Raw genomic sequence first — 18,679 nt, forward strand, 5'->3', positions numbered from 1 at the left:
TTGGCCCTTTGCACCCTTTGGGAGTGTTCAGAAATCCGCAGAAGAGCCTTTTCTGGTGGGCTCCTGGAGCTCCCATTAACAGCTGGGTGAGGACCTTCACTTTGTGAGGGCATTTCAGTGTTTCCAAGCTCTTGGAACCAGCTGTCCCCAGGGGCTCCTGAGCAAGAATGACCTTTGTCTTTCCCAGAGAAAGTTGGGCTTCCTTTGAATTCCAGGGCAGGGCCTTTGCATTGTGCGCTCTGGTGACTTTAGCACGTGTTTTCTACTGAAGGAACCATACTGAGCAAGATGCTTTGTTTGTCTCCCCCAACCTCTAGGCTACCAAGTCCTTGCCCCGACCGCCTATTATGACCAGACCGGTGCCTTAGTGATGGGCCCTGGAGCAAGAACAGGCCTGGGCGCCCCTGTGCGCCTTGTGGCCTCCACCCCTGTCCTCATTAGTTCAGCAGCAGCACAGGCTGGTAAGTTGGGAGCATGGAGGCTCTCTTGCCGCACTCCTTAAGGAAGAGACCCATTCTGGGCTCCTGAGCATGGATTTCTAATTTGTGTCTTGCAGCAGCCGCAGCTTCTGCTGGAGGGACTGCCAGCAGTCTGACAGGAGCCACCAATGGCCTATTCCGGCCTCTTGGCACCCAGCCACCACCGCCACCGCCGCCACCGCCACAGCAGCCTCCTCCCCAGCCCAACACAAATCTCCAGTCCAGTTCATTTTATGGGAGCAGCTCTCTGACCAGCACCTCCCAGAGCAGCTCCTTGTTTTCTCATGGGCCGGGCCAGCCTGGAGGCACATCTCTGGGTTTTGGGAGCAGCAGCTCCTTGGGGGCGGCTCTCGGCTCTGCCCTCAGCGGGTTCGGCTCTTCTGGTAAGTGTGGCCTGAGTCTCCTTTTTAATGGCTAGGTTTTTAAGTGGAAATGGGAATCATGAATCTTTTGATAGTTGAGCAGAAAGGAAGGCAGTATTTATGAGTCTGGTTTTATAACAAAGAACTTTAATGTATTTCAATCAGTCTAGAGCTTTTTCAAATGCAGTGTCTTTTTAAAAAAGTCATCCTATTATCTTTAGAAAGATAAGTTTTTAGTAAGATTTTTTCAAGGACCAATACATTTTACATAAACATTGATTATTAGACAACATTGGCTAGCTCCTTATTATTCCTTTGAGTTCTTGTTATTCAGCTGATTTTTCACATAATGGAAAATGACATGTTCATCATGTAATTCATACAGCTTCCTAATTTGTGATTGCCTCAATTTTCTTCATAAAAATCAATGTGATGGTGAACAATACTAAACTGAAGACCCCAAGTCCATTTAAGGAGCCTGCTAAACTGCCTAAAATCCCCTCCTAAGTTTTCCTTTGTCTCTTTCCATAGGAAATACTGTTTAGGAAAAACAGGCAGAACTACTTGCCTTGATGATCTGTTTGCATTTTTCAAACTGCAGAAAATCTGGCCCTTGCAAATCAAATATTTCCCACTTTCTGAAACCTCAGCAGTCCTGGGTATCTCTGAGGCTGACAAGGTATTCTGCCTCCTCGCTCAGGTTTCCCACTCTTCCCAGCAGATGCCTCGGAGGCCCACTTTTATGGCCTTGTGAACACAGATTCAGGCTGTCAGGAATTGGACCTAGCCCAGGGACAGCAGATAAAACTAAGGATTTGGCCTAGTGAGCTATGCCCATTGGATTCATGTGTACAACTCCCTGCCCACAGGCCAGTCATGGCAGTAGTGTCAGAACAATTTGTCTTCCCAGATAGCATCGATCTGGGTGCCTGTGTAGGGATCTCCTAGGAGAGAGTATAGCCCTCAGATCAGGGGCCCGATCCCAGCTTCTTCCTTGGTAAACATTGGTATTTTTGACACCAAATGAGGCACCATTAGCCGCTTGTCGTTGCTCTAGGTTTAACCTCCTAGTTTCAGAGCAAGTTTAACTAAACTACAGCAACTCACTCTACTGTTTTATAGGTAGTTAAGGGAAAGATTTTCTTAATTGTTTTTAAATGTTTCATTTCCTTTGACCTCAGGGTGGGGGAGCTAGTATGAAGCAGCCCTCTTAAAAAGGGCTGCCGCTGGCTCTCGGGACAGAGACAGCCAATGTCTGCAGCACCTAGCCTTGTGTAGTGGAGTTGAACTTTGGAACAGTCACTTTGACAGTGTCCTTTTAAATTGGCTTTTTAATTGCCTTGAACAACTTTGCCAAGCCTACCTCCAGGAGAGCTTCTCTTTAGTTCTTATCTATTAAATTTTACATTTTTTTTCCCCATGTTCTAAAAAGAGCTAACATTTTGCCTATTACATGGTTTTCTTAAATTTGAAATTTGTCTACAAAATAAATCAGATAGCAATTTTTTTTTTTTTTTTAGGAAAAAGACTGGCATCTAGGTTGGATGTTATCCCCTTTTTGGCTTAATATATAGTAGGAAAAACCTTTTTCCTCCCCAAAATAGGATATTTTGTTGTACCAACATGTTAAAGTTTCACAATTGTATTTAATAGCTTAGCTTGATCTGCAGCCCACCTTGTGCTCTGCTCACTTTCTTTCCAATCTATGTTCTGTATGTATCACCCCTCAAAGACCTTTCATTAGAAAGCCAAGTACTTCTAGAACACTTGAAGTTGTTTGGAAAAGAACTGCCTTATTGGCCCGAATATCCAGCTGATTTTTCACTGGACAGATTTCATGGTCTTTCCTTTAGCTGAAAGCTGGTAATCTCCTCTAGACCATAGTCCTAGGTTAGAAGGGCTGGATCTGGGGAGGTCGTTGGGGAAGAGGCCACGGGCTGAGCTTGTAGTGCCAGCAGCTCTGCTTACACAATTAAAATCTGGGATGCCGACAGGGAGTGAATCTTCTGCGTGGCAGGAGCATGTGGGAATTTCAACATGCCCACTTTGTCCAGATTTCTTGAACATAAAAGAACAATGAGAGAGAGGATGCTGACATAAAGTGTGGAAAAGGAGAGCCTTGTGATAGCTGGAGAACCTGGTGGAAGGGGAGGGAACAAGGTATGGGGCCTTAGAAAGGAGCTCATCGTAGTTGAGAGAATCTTAGAAAGATTGGGTCCTGGAGCTCATCATGAGCTGGGGGAAATCCACGACACTTCTGGGGACAGTGGCACAAGGAATTCAGAAGCTGCTGATATTCGGGCCAATACAGACTTTCTAGATGACAGGGTTTGAAGTCCGAGCTAGAAGCCAAAGCAGATGTGACTTCAGGAGACCACTTGATTTTTTTTTTTTTTCCCCTGTGTGACCAGAAAAGTTTGAAAGGGAAGCTCTATGGACTAGTTTCCTGAGATTAGGAAGCTCCCCAAATTTAACCCATTGACATTAAATGGACCGTGGTTCATTCTTAAACCCGGGTCAAAGAAAGCATTGGGACAGGAATAGCTCCTGAATGAAGCCATCTAAGTCTGACCTGGGCCCTGAAGCTATGTCACTCCTTCCTGGGGTGCATTGGTACCCTGCTGAATTGCATAAAGAAATCTGTACAGTTTGTAGAGTAACCATTTTGTCCCCAATGATGTTTATCAAATGATTATTGTGATCCCTCCTGATAGTATTCAGGAGTAGTTGGGGAGTTACCACTATATGTAATTAGGGTTTTTTTTATTTCTTCTTCAGTTGGCAGTTCTGCAAGTAGTAGTGCCACAAGGAGAGATTCTCTGTCTACTAGTTCTGAATTGTACAAAAGATCTAGTAGCAGCCTAGCTCCTCCCGTAGGGCCGCCATTTTACAATAGTCTGGGATTTTCCTCCTCTCCAAGCCCAATAGGCATGCCTCTGCCAAGCCAAACGCCAGGACATTGTCTTACGCCACCGCCATCACTCTCATCACATGGATCTTCATCCAGTTTGCATTTAGGTAAAAAAACAACAACCCTTTTTATTTGTATGTATACGTGTGTGTGTATGTTTGTGTGGGTGTTTATAATGTGTGTAAACAATTTCATGTTGGATAAGACATTCAGAATTGCTTTTGCTTCTAGAAATTTTTGTAACTTTGAAAATTGTTCACTTTTCTGTCACAATATTGAAATCAAGGGTCTGATGTACAGTTAGGGTCAAGACTTCTATATCATATCCTTTTGATGAAATGCAAAGGTGGGTTTTTTTTTTTCCATCTGGGATGTGTGTGTGTGTGTGTGTGTGTGTGTGTGTGTGTGTGTGTGTGTGTTTTTAGATTCTCTAAAGAGCCAAATGCTTGCTAGGTGGTAGTGGAATGAGAATTTCATTCTTCAAAGTTTGTATGTGTGAGAAAGGAAAAACTTAGCAGAGGTTTGCAAAGTGGACTGATGTCTCCTTTCCACATGGGCCCTCTGCACCTACCTAACAGCCAGAGTGAGATCAGGAACAGGAAATGGGCTTCGGGTTTTGTCCTGGGCACACGACTGCTGCATTTCATTGTTTTCATTAGTTTGAGGCCTTTGAACAGAATATTTTAGATAATGTTTTATACTCTCAATTTTCTGAAATAAAACAATGCTAGAAATTTAAAAAAAAAATTTTGTAGAGTATAGACTTTAATGAAAAATTTTATTTTTGTACATGTAACAGTTTTGTGACTATTCAGTTTGGGTAGTCACCCTAAAACTTATAAATGGGCAGTAATCATTTTATGCTCTCTCACATGGATATACTTGTCCATGTCAATAAGACTCTACAAATGAATCTAACCAATAGTTAATGTAAATGATATTTATCTTGAGGCTGATTATCTCTGTTTTACAGTGATTAACACTGGAAGGACTAAGCACTTCAATTGATAGAGAACTTTTATTGTTTTCACTTTGAAATAGAACTTTTCTTCCTGTTTCTTTTTTTCTTTGCTTTGTGGGTTAACAGTACGCTGTGTGAATTGATGTAGCTCAGTCCTTTGTAGACTTCATAACATATACTTTTTCTTGGGTTCAATATTAGGATTGCCTATGACTTCAATTCATCTCAAAGTAAAACTTGGTTTTGAATACTCTGAAATCCTATTTAGTTGTTTTGAAATTTTGTTTTTTAATGTATTCTGAACAGTCTTTTGTCAGGGTACAGAAGAGCTCATGTTTCAAGGCTTTCTGTATATAGAAGCGTTGAGTAAGCATATGTCCCAGTCACAGCAGAGCCCCCTCTATCAACTGTGGTGGCCCACAACTTTTTTTGGTTGAAATATTGGGCACACTGGGGGTTGTTCAGGGACTGGCAACAACCCATGCTGAGAAAGCACTTCCAAAGAACCAAGGAGTTCGGTGCTGGGTTGTCATTGTGTTAATGAATATTGTATTCATTTCTACAGCTCGGGTCCATTGTGGCGTGGCCATTGGCGGCCTTTCATATTGACCACTCAGCCATGCTTTTCTTCCCTTGGGTTTGTCTCTTTTCTGAGAGCTTTGCAGAGGAGTGAGGCGAGGAGCTTTGGCCAGCAGGATCTGATGTCCAGCTGGACTGTGCGTTGGGTTTGGGAGCTCTGTTCTATGCTCAGTTGATGTAGGGAAGCTTCCCTTTGGGGTTCTCTTCTTTTTCCTTTATGAAGGTGACAAAGCAGATTGGCACTTGGCTCAGATGGTTGCCACGGATTTCACTCCAACATGGATGCTGTGGGGGTGGGGCCATCCCTTTTCAGTTCAATACTAGCCAGACACCTACAGTGAGACAAGGAGGCTAGAGTCTCCCAGGGAAAAGAACTGTTAACTCAACTGTCCAGTCCTGTCCTCGAAGGCCCAAGATCTCTGCCTTTGCAGAGTAGAGGCTGGACAAGGAGGAGCGGTTGGAGAATCCTTTCCAGGGATCCCCATTGCCACTTTCAGCTTTCATGCTGGTTCTCTTCGTAAAGTTGGACAATTGAAATCGAGCTTAGTGGCTTGATCTGGAAGGATGAGCACACCACAGACCAGGGAGCTGGGGGAAATGGGCTTTGTGGCAAGCTTCCTAAAGCCCATAGCCAGCTGAAGTTTCTTGAATTAAGGGGGAAAGTGGGGAAAGTAGGGTGGAAAGGATTAATAAAACATTTCTATGTTTCAGAGATAAGACTGAAGATAAAATATGTCTTTAGCAAAAAGATTGTGCTCCTTTCAAAAGCAGTTGCTCTGAGAAATTCTTGTTCTGAAAGATCAGATGTTCTGCTCCAATCAGTCACACATTTATTAAGTGCCTACTATGTACTAGGCATTGTGCTAGTTGTTGGAGCAACAAGGGCTAAAATGAAGTCATTCTCTGCCTTCCCACATCTATCACAAGGTGTGGGTGAAAGAGCAGGTGACATTGTAGCCAGATTTGATTGATCCCTTCCTGTTGCCACTCTGTCAGTTGAGGTTTCCCCCAAACTCTGGAAAGGACATCAAAGAATCTGTGTCTGAAAGAAAATGATAGAAGCTTTATGAGGAATTCGTGGATTATAAAATGAGACTCTTGAAAGAGTCTCAAGCTGAGTCTTTTGAAGTGTTTTCTTCATTTTCGATGACTTCCTTAGCATCTAAGCAGAAGCGGGCAAGTGTGATGTGATTATGAAGTGTTGAAAGTATGAAAATTAGCAAGTATTCCTTTCAAGGAAATTAATATAAAATGTGAATGCCAAATTTTAACTCATTGACTGTGCTGAAATTTCTCCCTTAGAAAGTCAAAAGAAAAAATGCCAGCATTTCCCATAGCATAGATGGTTTTGAGACTCTCAAGGACACATATTTCCTTAATTGAATCTTGAGTTTGACTTTCTGATGGAAAGCGGTTTAATATTTAGTAAATTTGGTATTTTCTTAGGTTAAATCCTGAAGGTGTCCTAACCCAGTGCTCTTTGATTTGCATGTGTGGAAGACAGGGAACAGTGGAGAGGAAGGAGGAGGTTAACCATTACTTACCATCAGCCCCACCTTGTACCCACTCTGGCTGGGCAGCCATGGGTTCTCATGGAACCTCTCAGATCCTTTCCCAAGACCCAGTGGTAGAGCAATTGCTAATAGAATTGAGGGAGTGTCATCACCTGGAGCTCTGTACAGAGATGAAATCCCAGGTCTGGTTTAAAAAAAAAAATTTTAAAAAGGCAATCCTAAAATAACTCTTTGAAGTCCCAGTGCAATAGTAGAGCCATTCAACAGCATGTGAAACTCTTCTCCCAAGTTTTGCAGGCAAACCAATGTTTGTTTTCCATGTTATTGTAGCCAAACAGATGAAGAGAGGTGCAAGTGCTTCTCACTTTCAAAAGGTTCCCATTTTTCCCATCACATGTTAGTGTCTTATACTGCACGGATGTGCATCTTACCTAGCCGGCACAGCTGGATTTGAGGTTGTATTCAGAAGTGGTGATAACTGGCATAGAGCTAGCCACGCACCTCACCAATTGATGGCTTTACTGGACAGTGGTAGAGTTCCATAGCAACAGGTTATTTTGTTAGTATGAAATGTGAATTTTAGAAATCTAGAATGGTCTTTTAGAAATAACAGATGAGATGGGGCTGGGAGAGAGGAAATAAGACTTGTTTGAATGCTGTGTGAAGTCTTCAGAGACTCTTGAGATTTAGGGTTGTGTTAGGTGGCTGGAAAGTTGGTAGAAATGGGAAAATTGGTCTAAGGAAGGGAATGATGGAAAATGGCTTAGGGGCCATGGGACGGTGACTTGTCCCTCCGCGGCTCCATTTTTACCTGTGGTCTCATTTAATAGTGTGAGGGGCAGAAAACATACAATGGAGCCCCAAGACTGAGCTGGGCTGGTCTCCTGGGTTTTTTAAAACATGCTCTCTCAATCCTGCGCGGTAGATTGCTGGATATTTTTACTTTCATCTTTACAGAATTCATTCTCTCCATCATTCCCCAGAGGATCTGCTAGAATCCTTCTCTTCACACTTTGCCTCCTCTCTCTCAGCTGAACATCTGGACTTTCTTTTCAGAGAAAAGCGAGGCATTTGGTGTGTGTGCTTCCTTGACTCCCATTCTCTTCCAGTACAAACTACATTCCGCATCCTTCCTTCCCTGCTTCTATTATATATCTAACATGTCCCTCCCTGTGCCTGCCTCTCTCCTCTTCTTATTCTCAGCACAAAAGCAACCTCAAGTGTCCCCTCTCCATTTCGTGAATCATCTTTTAATGTTCTTAACTTAAACACAGACCCAAATCTCCCCCATCATTTGAAAACCAGCAGCAACAGCTCTTTATTAGAACTCACCGTCCTCTTAACTAGCAACTTGTAATCTCTCATTCTTTTCTCAGCCAGACTCCTAGAAAAAGCTGTTGGCACATTCTGCCTCATTTCTCTGCCCTCACTTGGTCCTGAGCCCTTGGCAGGCTCACTTCTGACTTCATCATTCAATTAAAAGTGCTCTTTCTGATCAGTTACTTCTCAGTCACTCACAAGACTTGTATTTCCAATTTTAATCATGATTTTTCAGGACCTTACAGGAGATAAAAAGCAACCCTCCTTCTCAGAAAATGACTTGTAAGAATTATCACAGCTAAACATGTTGCTTTAATAACAGAAAGGAAGGAATATTCTTTTCTTCTCCCCCTGTGCCCCCCCCGCTTCCCTCCCCATCACCAACACAATTTGTTGAACACAAACAGCCGTCTGTCAGGGCTATTAAAAAGCTGTATTAAGTAAGATGAGATTTGATCATATATCAAATGTTATGCATTTGAATTTACATGTACACATGTGTGTTCAGGTGAGGCCAGGGGAGGTTTGGGCTTCTTTCCAATTCTGATATCTGGCTTGTCATGAAGCTGTCTGAATATCCTGTCTGAATAATTGAGCCTGAAGAATGTTCCCGTAATATATAATCCCAGGGTGAAATTCACCCCTCCAGAAGTGAACTGTAACCTGAAGCTGAATCACAGGATTTTGTGCTCCATTTTACCAACACAGTGAACCTCTTCTCCCAACAACCACATACTTTTTTTTTTTTTTTGTAGCTACAAGCCCTATACCTGGAGCTTGCAAAACTGTTCTCGCGTCATGTGATATGAGACATTAGCAAGACCACCTAGTGCATGCTTGGGCAGAGATTTGCTAGCGAGAAAGCTAATTTTTTCAGAGCTTTTCCAAAACCACAAATGTAGCACAAGGATACCTAGAATGCCCTGATTAAAATTAGGCCCTCACCTCCAAAATCCAGAACACAAATACAAAAGTGGTTAAACACCCACCCCCCCCAAGATTGGCCAGAAAACATCTTGGTCTTTGTTCTCTTGGTCTGAGGTCAGGATGTTGCCATCATGGGTGGACAGTTTCAAGAAGAGTTGGGTCTCATGTTGACTATGTGTTGTTGCTTTTGATCTACCCCCAGCCTAGGAAAATTCCCCCAGGCTCCATTTTAAGGGTTGTGAAGATGCTTAGCCAAAACTTACTACCTCTGTCACCTGGCCTAAGCTCAGGGAATCACTTGGAGCTGACATCCCAGAAGTACAGGCATTTATTGGACTGATACAGGTGGAAACATTCAAGAGGAGTGGGGCTGGTATTTGATGGGTCTCAGATTGATTTTTAGAAAAGAGCAAGCCCTTGTTGGAGCCAAACATCCTGCTCTTAGTATGATTTTTAGAAAAGAGTAAGCCCTTGTTGGAGCCAAACATCCTGCCCTTAGTCCCAGAGATTCTACTGGTCCAAGACCCTCCCTCACAGGCCTCCTGCTTTCTGTCAGAAGCACTGTCATCTTCTCAGAGTGAAAAGCTCACAGCGTGGCTGTTGCCCTGTACTCCTCACCTTTGCTCTTGCGTGTACTCTATTGTTTGCCCTTTATATCTTCAAAGCATCTCCCTTTTTTGATACTTCTCTCCACTTCCACAGGCACCCCCCAACTCCTCTCCCCTATCATCACCTTGTCTTTTGCCCACAGCCGGATCTGCCCAGGCTGCTGCCCCTATACGGTGGCCCCATTACCATGTTGGACTCGGCCTTTCCTTCTGCCCTCCTGCCCCATTTAGTGCTCTGGCCATGTGGCTGCTTTTCCTCTGGTGCCCCTGGCACTCCCATGTTCTGGCTGCGAGCTCCCTCCTTAACTTTGCATCAGGGAATCCTCCTTTTCTTTTAACCATCCCCGGCACGAGGCTTTTCCATACCCCTTTGCCAGTCTACCACCAAGTGCAATTGCCCTTCCTTCCAAGCTGCTTTGTATACATTTTAATTCGTTCACTTGTATATGTCATGTTGTTAAGAAGGCTATTGGTGAGCCCGAGGGCTGCAGGTATAGGGCCAGGGAAGGCGCTTTGCTGGAGATGGCATGGCTGAGAAGCCACATCACAAGCTCTTGAGTGGCAGGTAGTGTATCCTGCCAAGGCTGTAGGAGCCGGCCCACGTGCACCCTTTTGGCTTTCTGTGAAGCACTGTGGGCTCACTCTTGCCTTAAGCTTCAAGGACAGAGTCTCTGTCCTTTCTCACTCTTGTCTCTTCCTGATCCTTGGACAGCAACTGCCTGCCGGGCCGGATTTCTCTCCCTTCTTCTACATATGCTGTGCCATCCCCCACTTCATACTTAGGCTTCTTTGCCTTCGGTTTTCTTCATGTTATCTTCCTATCCCCATCCACATCATCTTCCCACTTTTTGCCATCTTTGCCAATTGGCTGGATATGCAGAGAATTTTGAGAATTGTCTGAATTTGCAGCTTTTTTTTTTAAGTGATTGGAGCATTCTTTTACCTAGTTGGCAATAGTTTGTAATTATTTTGGGGGGAACCATACGTTCAGCCATGTAGAGTGACTCTTACTCTTGTTATCAGAGCTTTGATGTAAAGACTTCTTTTTTTCCTCCAAATCCCCTTAGAGTTGTGTTGATTGTGGCCATACACAAACTTTTGATGTTGGTGGAGAAGCAGAGAAATCTTTTGCATCACCTTTCTCTGCCAAAAATCCACTTGCTGTCCATGGTATCCACACAATGAAGAACTAAAGCCATTCTTTGAGTGCTAAATTATAATATGAGGGTTCCATACAGTCACAGGGTAGGAACAAAATGAAGACTCCTCTGTTTGACAAGTATTGATGGGAAAACTGAAAATTGATGGGGAAAATATCCTGGCAGGAATCAGTTTTGGATCTTATATAACTACTTTAAATTCAGAGTAGATATATGTCTTGAATTTGAAAATTCATTTACATTTAAAATAAAAAGTGGACGGAAATCAGACTAGCTATCTATTTCCTAAAACTCTAGAAAATAGAGATGTTGGCCTGAATTGTCTAAATAGACTGGTAGGGCTCTGATGTGATCCAACTTTTTGGGGTTTCAGTTTATAGTAATACAGTGAAATTATTAGCTCCTTCCTTCATTCTTTGAACCAATGAACTGACTTTGGCTTCCAGTGGGGTAAGAAGGACCATAATGATCAGAGTTTCAGGCTGTACCACTAGACTTGTCAAGGACCCGGAACAATAGTAGGTGCCCATATCTTAGAAAGTTGTGCACTCTCATTTTTCATGAGAAAAAGCAAGTGGAGAAAGAAAGAGTAGCATGGGAAAGCCCATGATTTCAGATTATTGTTCATGTTGAACAGTATTTTGATCATGAAAGTAAAGGTGTCAAAATGATATATGCTTTTTAAAAAATGGTGTAGATAAAGCATTTTTAAAATGACAATGACCTTTGGTTTACTTGTGGGCCAGTGTCTAGTGAGATTGGTGAGGGAAAGAAGATACTTGTTCATTTCAGTGGAATAAGTCTTGGAAAGTGACAGTGATGTTTCTATCTTTGTATATTTTGTTTTTGTATCTTTGGGATCCTCTCTCCCCAAGTCCCTGTTAAGATGTTCCAATTGTTACTTTTGTAGAAATGTGCTCTTTTTTAATATCACAGGCTTTGGTGAAAACAAGGGTGTGGTTTTTGTTTGTTTGTTTTTGTTTGTTACTTAATCCTCACATGAACCTTTTGGAAAGCATTTCTTTAGTTTCAATTATATTTACTTAGTTACAGTAGCAAATGGTAGAAAGCATCTTGCCCTTAGGGTGCCTACAACTTTTCTTTTAGTTTCCTTTTTAAAAATTGTTTTTAATAGTATTTTATTTTTCCAAATACGTTCAAAAAAAGTTTTCAACTTTTACCTTTGTAAAACCTTGTGTACCAAATTTTTCTCCCTCCCTCTCTCCCTTCCCCTCCTCAAGGTAGCAAGCAATCTAATACAGGTTAAACACGTGTAATTCTTCTACATAAATTTCCATATCCATATTGCTGTACAAGAAAAAGTCAGATCAAAAGGGAAAAAAGAGGCAGAACAAAAAACAAGTAAACAAACAACAACAACAAAGGTGAAAATACTGTGGTTAAAGCCACATTCAGTCTCCATGATTCTCTCTCTGGATGGAGATGGCATTTCCAAGTCTGTTGGAATTGCCTTTAATCACTTCATTATTGAGAAGAGCCAACTCCATTAACAGTTGATCATCACATAATCTTGTTGCCGTGTACAATGATCTCCTGGTTCTGCTCATTTCACTCAGCATCAGTTCCTGTAAGTCTCTCCAGGCCTCTCTGAAATCATCCTCCTGATGGTTTCTTATAGAACAATCTACTCAGTTTCTAGTATCCTGCCACAAACACTTTTTGCACATGTAGATCCTTTTCCTTATTTATATTCTCTTTGGGATACAGGCCCAGTAGAGGCACTCTGCAACAATTGTTAAATCTTAACATTATAAAATATAAAGCATCAACTCTCTTAATGCTACAGGTTTCCACCCTTGTCAGCTTCCTGAGAGTGCAGTGAATGTGTCTGATCTGTAATATTCAGAAAACAGGAGTTATATTTGTAACTTCCTTTGATAATCTATTCCACTGTTAAAAAGCCTTATTGGGCAAATTTCCCTTGATAGCAATGACTTCCATTTATCAATCTAGAATCTCCAGAAATCATCTTCTACAGGCCCCTTATTTTATAGGTAAATTCTGAAATGAATGTACTGTTGGGGCAATGAAAGCCTAAGCATGTTGAGATTCCAGAAAGCAGTATTTGAGCCAAGGCCTCCCGCTCCAAGATCCCATGCTTTTCCCACTCCCGTTGCTCTTTGGAGAAGAGGTATCTTAATGGTATCTAAATGGGGTCATATTTAATGACTGGCTGGCCACAAAAAAGTTTTTGACTGAAGTTGTCTCCCCGTTCTTCCCCCCTCCCTCCCTATTTTTCTTTTTTGGTGGGGAGCAAGGGGGTGGTTAGAAACATGTTTTGTCCTTGATGCTAAACTTTTGAGTTTTTTTTTGTTTAACCTTCATGGAAATCCACATTGGCCTCTATTCAAGCTCTTTACATTTTTCAGGTATAATTATTGAATCCTTCAATTTCCTGTCTTCATCTTTGTTCTCATAATTTATTTCTGGAGTTTCTCATTAAATTACTCGTCCAAACGTGTTCACATCCCTCATTACTCTAAGGCCCAAGATCAAGTTTGCTTCTGTAATGATATTAATAATTGCTAGAATTGCTATAGAACTTATGATGTGCCAAGTATTATGCTCAGCTCTTTATAGTCTCTCATTGGCTTCTCACAACTAACCTGGGAAGTGAGTGTTTATATATACCTACAATTTGTGGTAGACATTACTTTGCTTTGTAGGGGGTAGAACCTAGCATTAATTAGATAATGTAATAAAAAAAATTTTTTTAATTAGATAATATAAAAAAATATAAAAATAGAGCTTTGGGCACAATGGGACAGGAGCACTTTTTCCTAAAAGACTTCTCCTGCTTAACCATCTTTCTTGGAGAGTTCCAAAGACTGGGGATTTAATGGGAACTGAACCTGAATTTTTAGATGATATTGACTCAGATGTATGAGGTTTTCTATTTTGTTTTTTGTACTTATGTTAAAGACTGCCTTGTTTTGGTTTTAAATCCAGGGTTTCTTTGTCAATGTTAATTAACAAAGGGTCACAAAATCATGCAACTAGTAATTATGTGGGGCTGGATTTTAATTCAGGTCTTCCTGGCTTCAGACATGACACAGACATGACGCTTTGTCCACTGCACGGGAGCCGCTAGTTGGGGTAGATTGGAGAAGGGAGAGACCTGGGTTCAGGATGCCAGTTGGAAGTCAGTATAGTAGTCTTCCTGTGGGGCCATAAGGAGCTAAACTTGGTTAGAGAGCTTTGAAAGCGGAGCCATTCTGGGATCTCAGATCAGTGAGACATGGCAGCAGAGTGGCTGCTGAGGATGGGGGGGGCGGGGAGGAGGGGGAGAGTGCTGCTGCAGTGACTCCCATTACTCCCTGACAGGGTGGCTGAAGTCAAGCAGTGAGTGACTTGTGATATCTAGCATATAGTCAAGCCATGAAAAGAAAGTTTACTTAATGAACCTGAGTTGCTTTTGGGGGAGGCATCATAGCAGTTTGATTAGGTACAAAATTAACAAAATTTGGTGGGAGGGGAATTTTAACCACTGTGGCAATCCTGGAACAGGCTTCCTGTAGGTGGCAGAGGAGAGAGCAGCCACTGAGGCACTGGTGACTGCACGGCATGAACTAGGACCTGATGGGCACTGTGAGAACAGGATTCCAGTGAGGAAAAGAGTTAGCAACTTAGATGGACCCCTGGAGAGATTCAAATACAGATCACAGCCAGAGTGAGGTCTTTTTAGAAAGGAAAAAGTATACCGTGTACACAATAGGAAAAGAGTATTTTATATTCCTTGGTTGTGTTCTGTACAGCTAGATTGGGGAGGAAAAGTTCACCTCTCGCTCAATCCTATGGCTTTCCCGTTGTCTCTAGGATGGCTGTCTCATGGCCTGGCTCTTCTGGCTTTTGGAATTGTGGCTTTCCTTCAGAGCTCAGCTGAAGTAATCATGTCTCTCCTTCAAGAAGCATTCCAGTTTCCTTTTTTTGGGATGTTTTAAATTTGTTTAGGAACTAATCTTCCCCAGTACAGTGATTGTCTCACTTGATATAGTGCTTGGCACAAAGGAAATGCTTGTGAATTGGCTGATCTATCTGTGTTTTTGTGTCCCTGTGGATTGCACAGTGCTTGGTACTTAGATGCACTGAGGCTTCTTGATCAGTGTGGGTCGGACTAGTAGATAATCTTTGAGATTTTGTCCAACTGTGAGATTCTACAATCCTGGGATTCTGTGGAGTCAGGACAACATTAGGGGATGCGTCTGAGGTTCCTGAGCTGCCATGGAGGACTGGCCAGCACTTGGGAGTCCCAGTCAAGGACTGATATGTCTTCTGAGATGCTGAAGCAAACAAAAAACACTCTAGCCCTAAGAAGGGCCTCAAAAAGAGGGCTTTAAAACAGCTGGAAGAAGCTGTGTTTGACTCTGGGTGCCAGAAACATTCCGTTTTATTTTGAAATTGGTGAAAATTGCCACCTTCTTGATTAGAAATATCAGTGAACTTTTCCCAAAAAGGTATGGAGTGGTGAGGTGAGGTTGGGTTAGGTGGGGTGGATGAAGAAGAAAAGCAGGTGGGTTTTTAAGCCTTTTAATTCTTTATATAAAGAAATTAGCTTGATTTTTTTTTTTTCTTTTTTAATTTGACTTTAAAAGTTGCAAATTTTAAATCGACTTTAAAAGTCACAAATTCTTCCCATCCCATTCTGGACAGTAGAAAAGCTTCAGCCAGAGTCCAGAGTCCATCTAGTGAAACCATATAATTTTCTAACGGAGTGCTACAAACAACTGAGGTTACAGACATAATTTTGAGCCAGAATCCTTCTGGATTTTGTTACTTTTTCTATAGCTTAAGAAGGCCTTTCCCCATCCCCTCCTCCCTTGCCCTGTCCTCTTTTTAGCATTTTTTTTTTCCTCAATAGCATTTCGTTTTTCCAAATACATGTAATGATAGTTTAACATTCATTTTTATATGAGTTTGTGTTCCAGAGTTTTTCTCCCTGAATCCCCCCTCCCCAAGACAGCAAGCAATCTGATATAGGTTAAACATGTACAATCCTTTTAAACACATTTCCATATTTATCATGCTATGCAAGAAAAATCAGACCAAAAGGGAAAAAACCAAGAGAAGGAAAAAGCAAACTGAAAATAGTCAACTTCCATTTCCATTCATAACCCTCTGAATGCACCTGGCAGTTTGCATCCCAAGGCCATTGGAATTGTCTTGAAGCATCACGTTAACTGACAATTCCGTGGGAAGGTGAGGGGGACAACATGTAAGTGCCACTAGCGGCGAAGAAGACTTGCTAGCAGCGAGGCGATTTCTGACCCAGGATCGCCAGGAGCCCTCAGTTTAATCTGCTTTTTCTTCTGCCTGCCTGACTCAGATGAGGGATTCCCCACTGCCTTTGGTTGAGATTCTCTATTCAACGGCAGATAAGCAAGGCTTTTAACTCTTTGTAATCCATGTATTTTATTTTAGGCATTTAAAACCCAACTGTCAGAAGAGATCTGGGCTTTACCAGCTTTTCCTACCCATGAGCCACCACACAAAATAAGCTTAGGGCTTCCACATTTAGCTGTGTTTGCTGGCTTGCTCAGCTCTGCTCTTCATGAGGCTTTCCCAAATAGTCTTTAATTTTGTTTCCAAGTTTAGCTCTTTGTCAGTATGAACCTTCAAACTGTGAGGGCTGTAGTAGTAAACAGAAAAAATTTCTTCAATGATGGGCTGCTTGTGAAGAAAAATTAGCTTGTTTCCTAAGACCCATACAGAACAGTTTCTGCCTCAGATGTGTACAAGTGGAGTCATATTCTTTACCGAACGGACCCTTATCTATATGTTGCCAACCACACAGTTTATGGTGTAGCAGCTCCCTAACCTGGGTGGTTGGACCTCATCTGGAAATATTGAGGACCAAAGTGACATCGAAGCCCCCATCCTTGAGAGTTCACGGCACTTTGAGGAAAAGGAATAGAAAATACAGGGGTTATGATCCATCAGAAACTTCTCTCTCCATAAGTGAAATAGCCAGATTGAATGGTCTGCAGCAGTTGGATCCCAGGAGGGGCAGCCCTACAAAGTCCAGAATAAACTACATAGTACAGGGCCAGATCTGCATATACTTTTCCCTCCCATACATTTTAGCTCATGTTTATCAAAAATTTCCTTCTTGGGCCAAGTGATGTTATTTTTTGGGGTGCAAATTTTAGACCATTCAAGATTAAAGAGGTGCTCCCTTCTTCCCTCTTCTTTCTGATGATCCAGTCTCTGTCGATAGAACTATCATCCTTGCCAAAGCTATCTTGTTTATATATATCCTTGGTCCCATCCCACTCCTCTCACCTTCCTTAGCATCCTCTCCTGATCTAATCATTCCTACCTTGAAATGTTCCCTAGACTCCCCCATATTTCAAATTCCTTAGGTCCTTCCATCCTCTCAAGCTATTATCTTGTAGCTCAAATCTCCTAGAAAACAAAAGCTGTTTCCCCTCCCTCTTGTCTCATTTTCAAAACCTTAGCATGGTTCCAGTTCTGACCATTCGGCCTTATCACTCATTTATGTGTAATTATAGTTATTCCACTGGTATGTTCTCATTGTTTTTCCCATTGTTTGATTCTTTGAAATCCCCCCAGTACAGGAGCTAATTAATTCATACCTGTCGACTGGTGAGATGAACTGACCAAGGACGGTGACCTGATCAAGTCATCCAGAGCCTGGGGATGTTTAGGGGGAGAAATGGGGACTTGGGGGCCAGAACAGTTGAGAGAGAGAGTAGATCCCTTTCATCCTCTTGTGCTTCTTAAGCCCATCTGCTTGGGATAAGTCATGGCGAGTAGATGGGCTGGCATCAGTGCCGTGGAGGGACCTCCACCTTGGGTGCCTTTGTCTAGAATGACAACCCCCTCTCCGCCACTGACTGTCATCTGGGACCCCCACAATGTTCCTCATTGTATTCTCCTGGGCTCATCCTGGGATCTCTTTTGGTACAACCGTGTCTGTACTTGTGGAGCCCTCAGCTGGTAACTTCCTTTAAGTGCCTTTCTTTCTCTACATCTCTGCAATGAACTGTTCAGAAGAACTCTACAGTCAGACAGCCCTTCTGGATCGGCTTTCATTATGTCCACTCAGTCCCACACACCTCAGGTCCGAAGCATGATTATCTCAGCCCATTTTCACCATCTCTCAGTTTTCTGTGTTCAGTCCCTTCTCTCTAAGACCATAGCCTTGAGCCAGTTCCTTTCTCTAGCTGGACCTCAGCTTTTTTGACTATAAAATGACAGTTAGCATTGATGATCCCATTAATGATTCCCCCCACTCTGAATTCTTTTATTCTAATGGGAAAAGGTGCTACATGTGCCTGAAGGGATTGGAAAAGGGTAGTCCTTAGGCTCCTTTCAGCCTCATAATTAAAACGGCTGTAGGAAAAAAATGTGATTTGTTCTTAATAGCCAATTTTGTCCTGTCATAAAAAGAAAGGGTTACATGGAGTCTTCTTACATGTCTTTTTAAGACATGTTTGAGGGGTAGCTAGATGGTGCTGCAGTGGATCTGGAGTCTGGAGGACCTGAGTTCAAATTTGACCTCAGACATTTTAATACTTCCTAGCTATGCCATCCTGGGCAAGTCATTTAACTTCAATTGCCTCACCAAAAAGAAACAAAAAACAAGAGACATATTTGAGGCAGTCATTTGGGTGTAATGAAAGTAGGCAATCCCCTAACTTCATCAGGGATCCCACTGAAGCAGAGATCATTAAGTCTCAGAGGGAGACTTATTAGAGGTAATATGTTGTTGGGCCTCATATGAGTGTGAGTTGGACATGAAGAGAGAGTATCTTTTTTTTTTTTTTTTTTTTTTTAAGTCAAGAGTAGAGGGGAAGAGGGAGAGGAGAGGAGGAAG

At 42.3% G+C, this 18,679-nt stretch overlaps 1 protein-coding gene across 8 annotated transcripts in view; it reads left to right on the forward strand.

Moving 5' to 3' along the window:
• The window catches only part of PUM2 (pumilio RNA binding family member 2), a 78,240-nt gene that overhangs the window by 45,673 nt on the left and 13,888 nt on the right, over window positions 1-18,679 (forward strand). For 5 of the 8 annotated variants that reach the window (XM_051974091.1, XM_051974087.1, XM_051974088.1 and 2 more), the window contains 3 exons: window positions 318-461; window positions 557-862; window positions 3,620-3,859. In XM_051974091.1, coding sequence (XP_051830051.1) covers window positions 318-461; window positions 557-862; window positions 3,620-3,859 — 690 coding nt within the window. The remainder of the gene's footprint in view (window positions 1-317; window positions 462-556; window positions 863-3,619; window positions 3,860-18,679) is intronic. The other 3 variants (XM_051974094.1, XM_051974095.1, XM_051974096.1) reach the window with 1 other exon arrangement.

This window comes from Antechinus flavipes, chromosome 2 (genome assembly GCF_016432865.1).
Source record: "Antechinus flavipes isolate AdamAnt ecotype Samford, QLD, Australia chromosome 2, AdamAnt_v2, whole genome shotgun sequence".
Classification (NCBI taxonomy): Eukaryota; Metazoa; Chordata; class Mammalia; order Dasyuromorphia; family Dasyuridae; genus Antechinus; species Antechinus flavipes.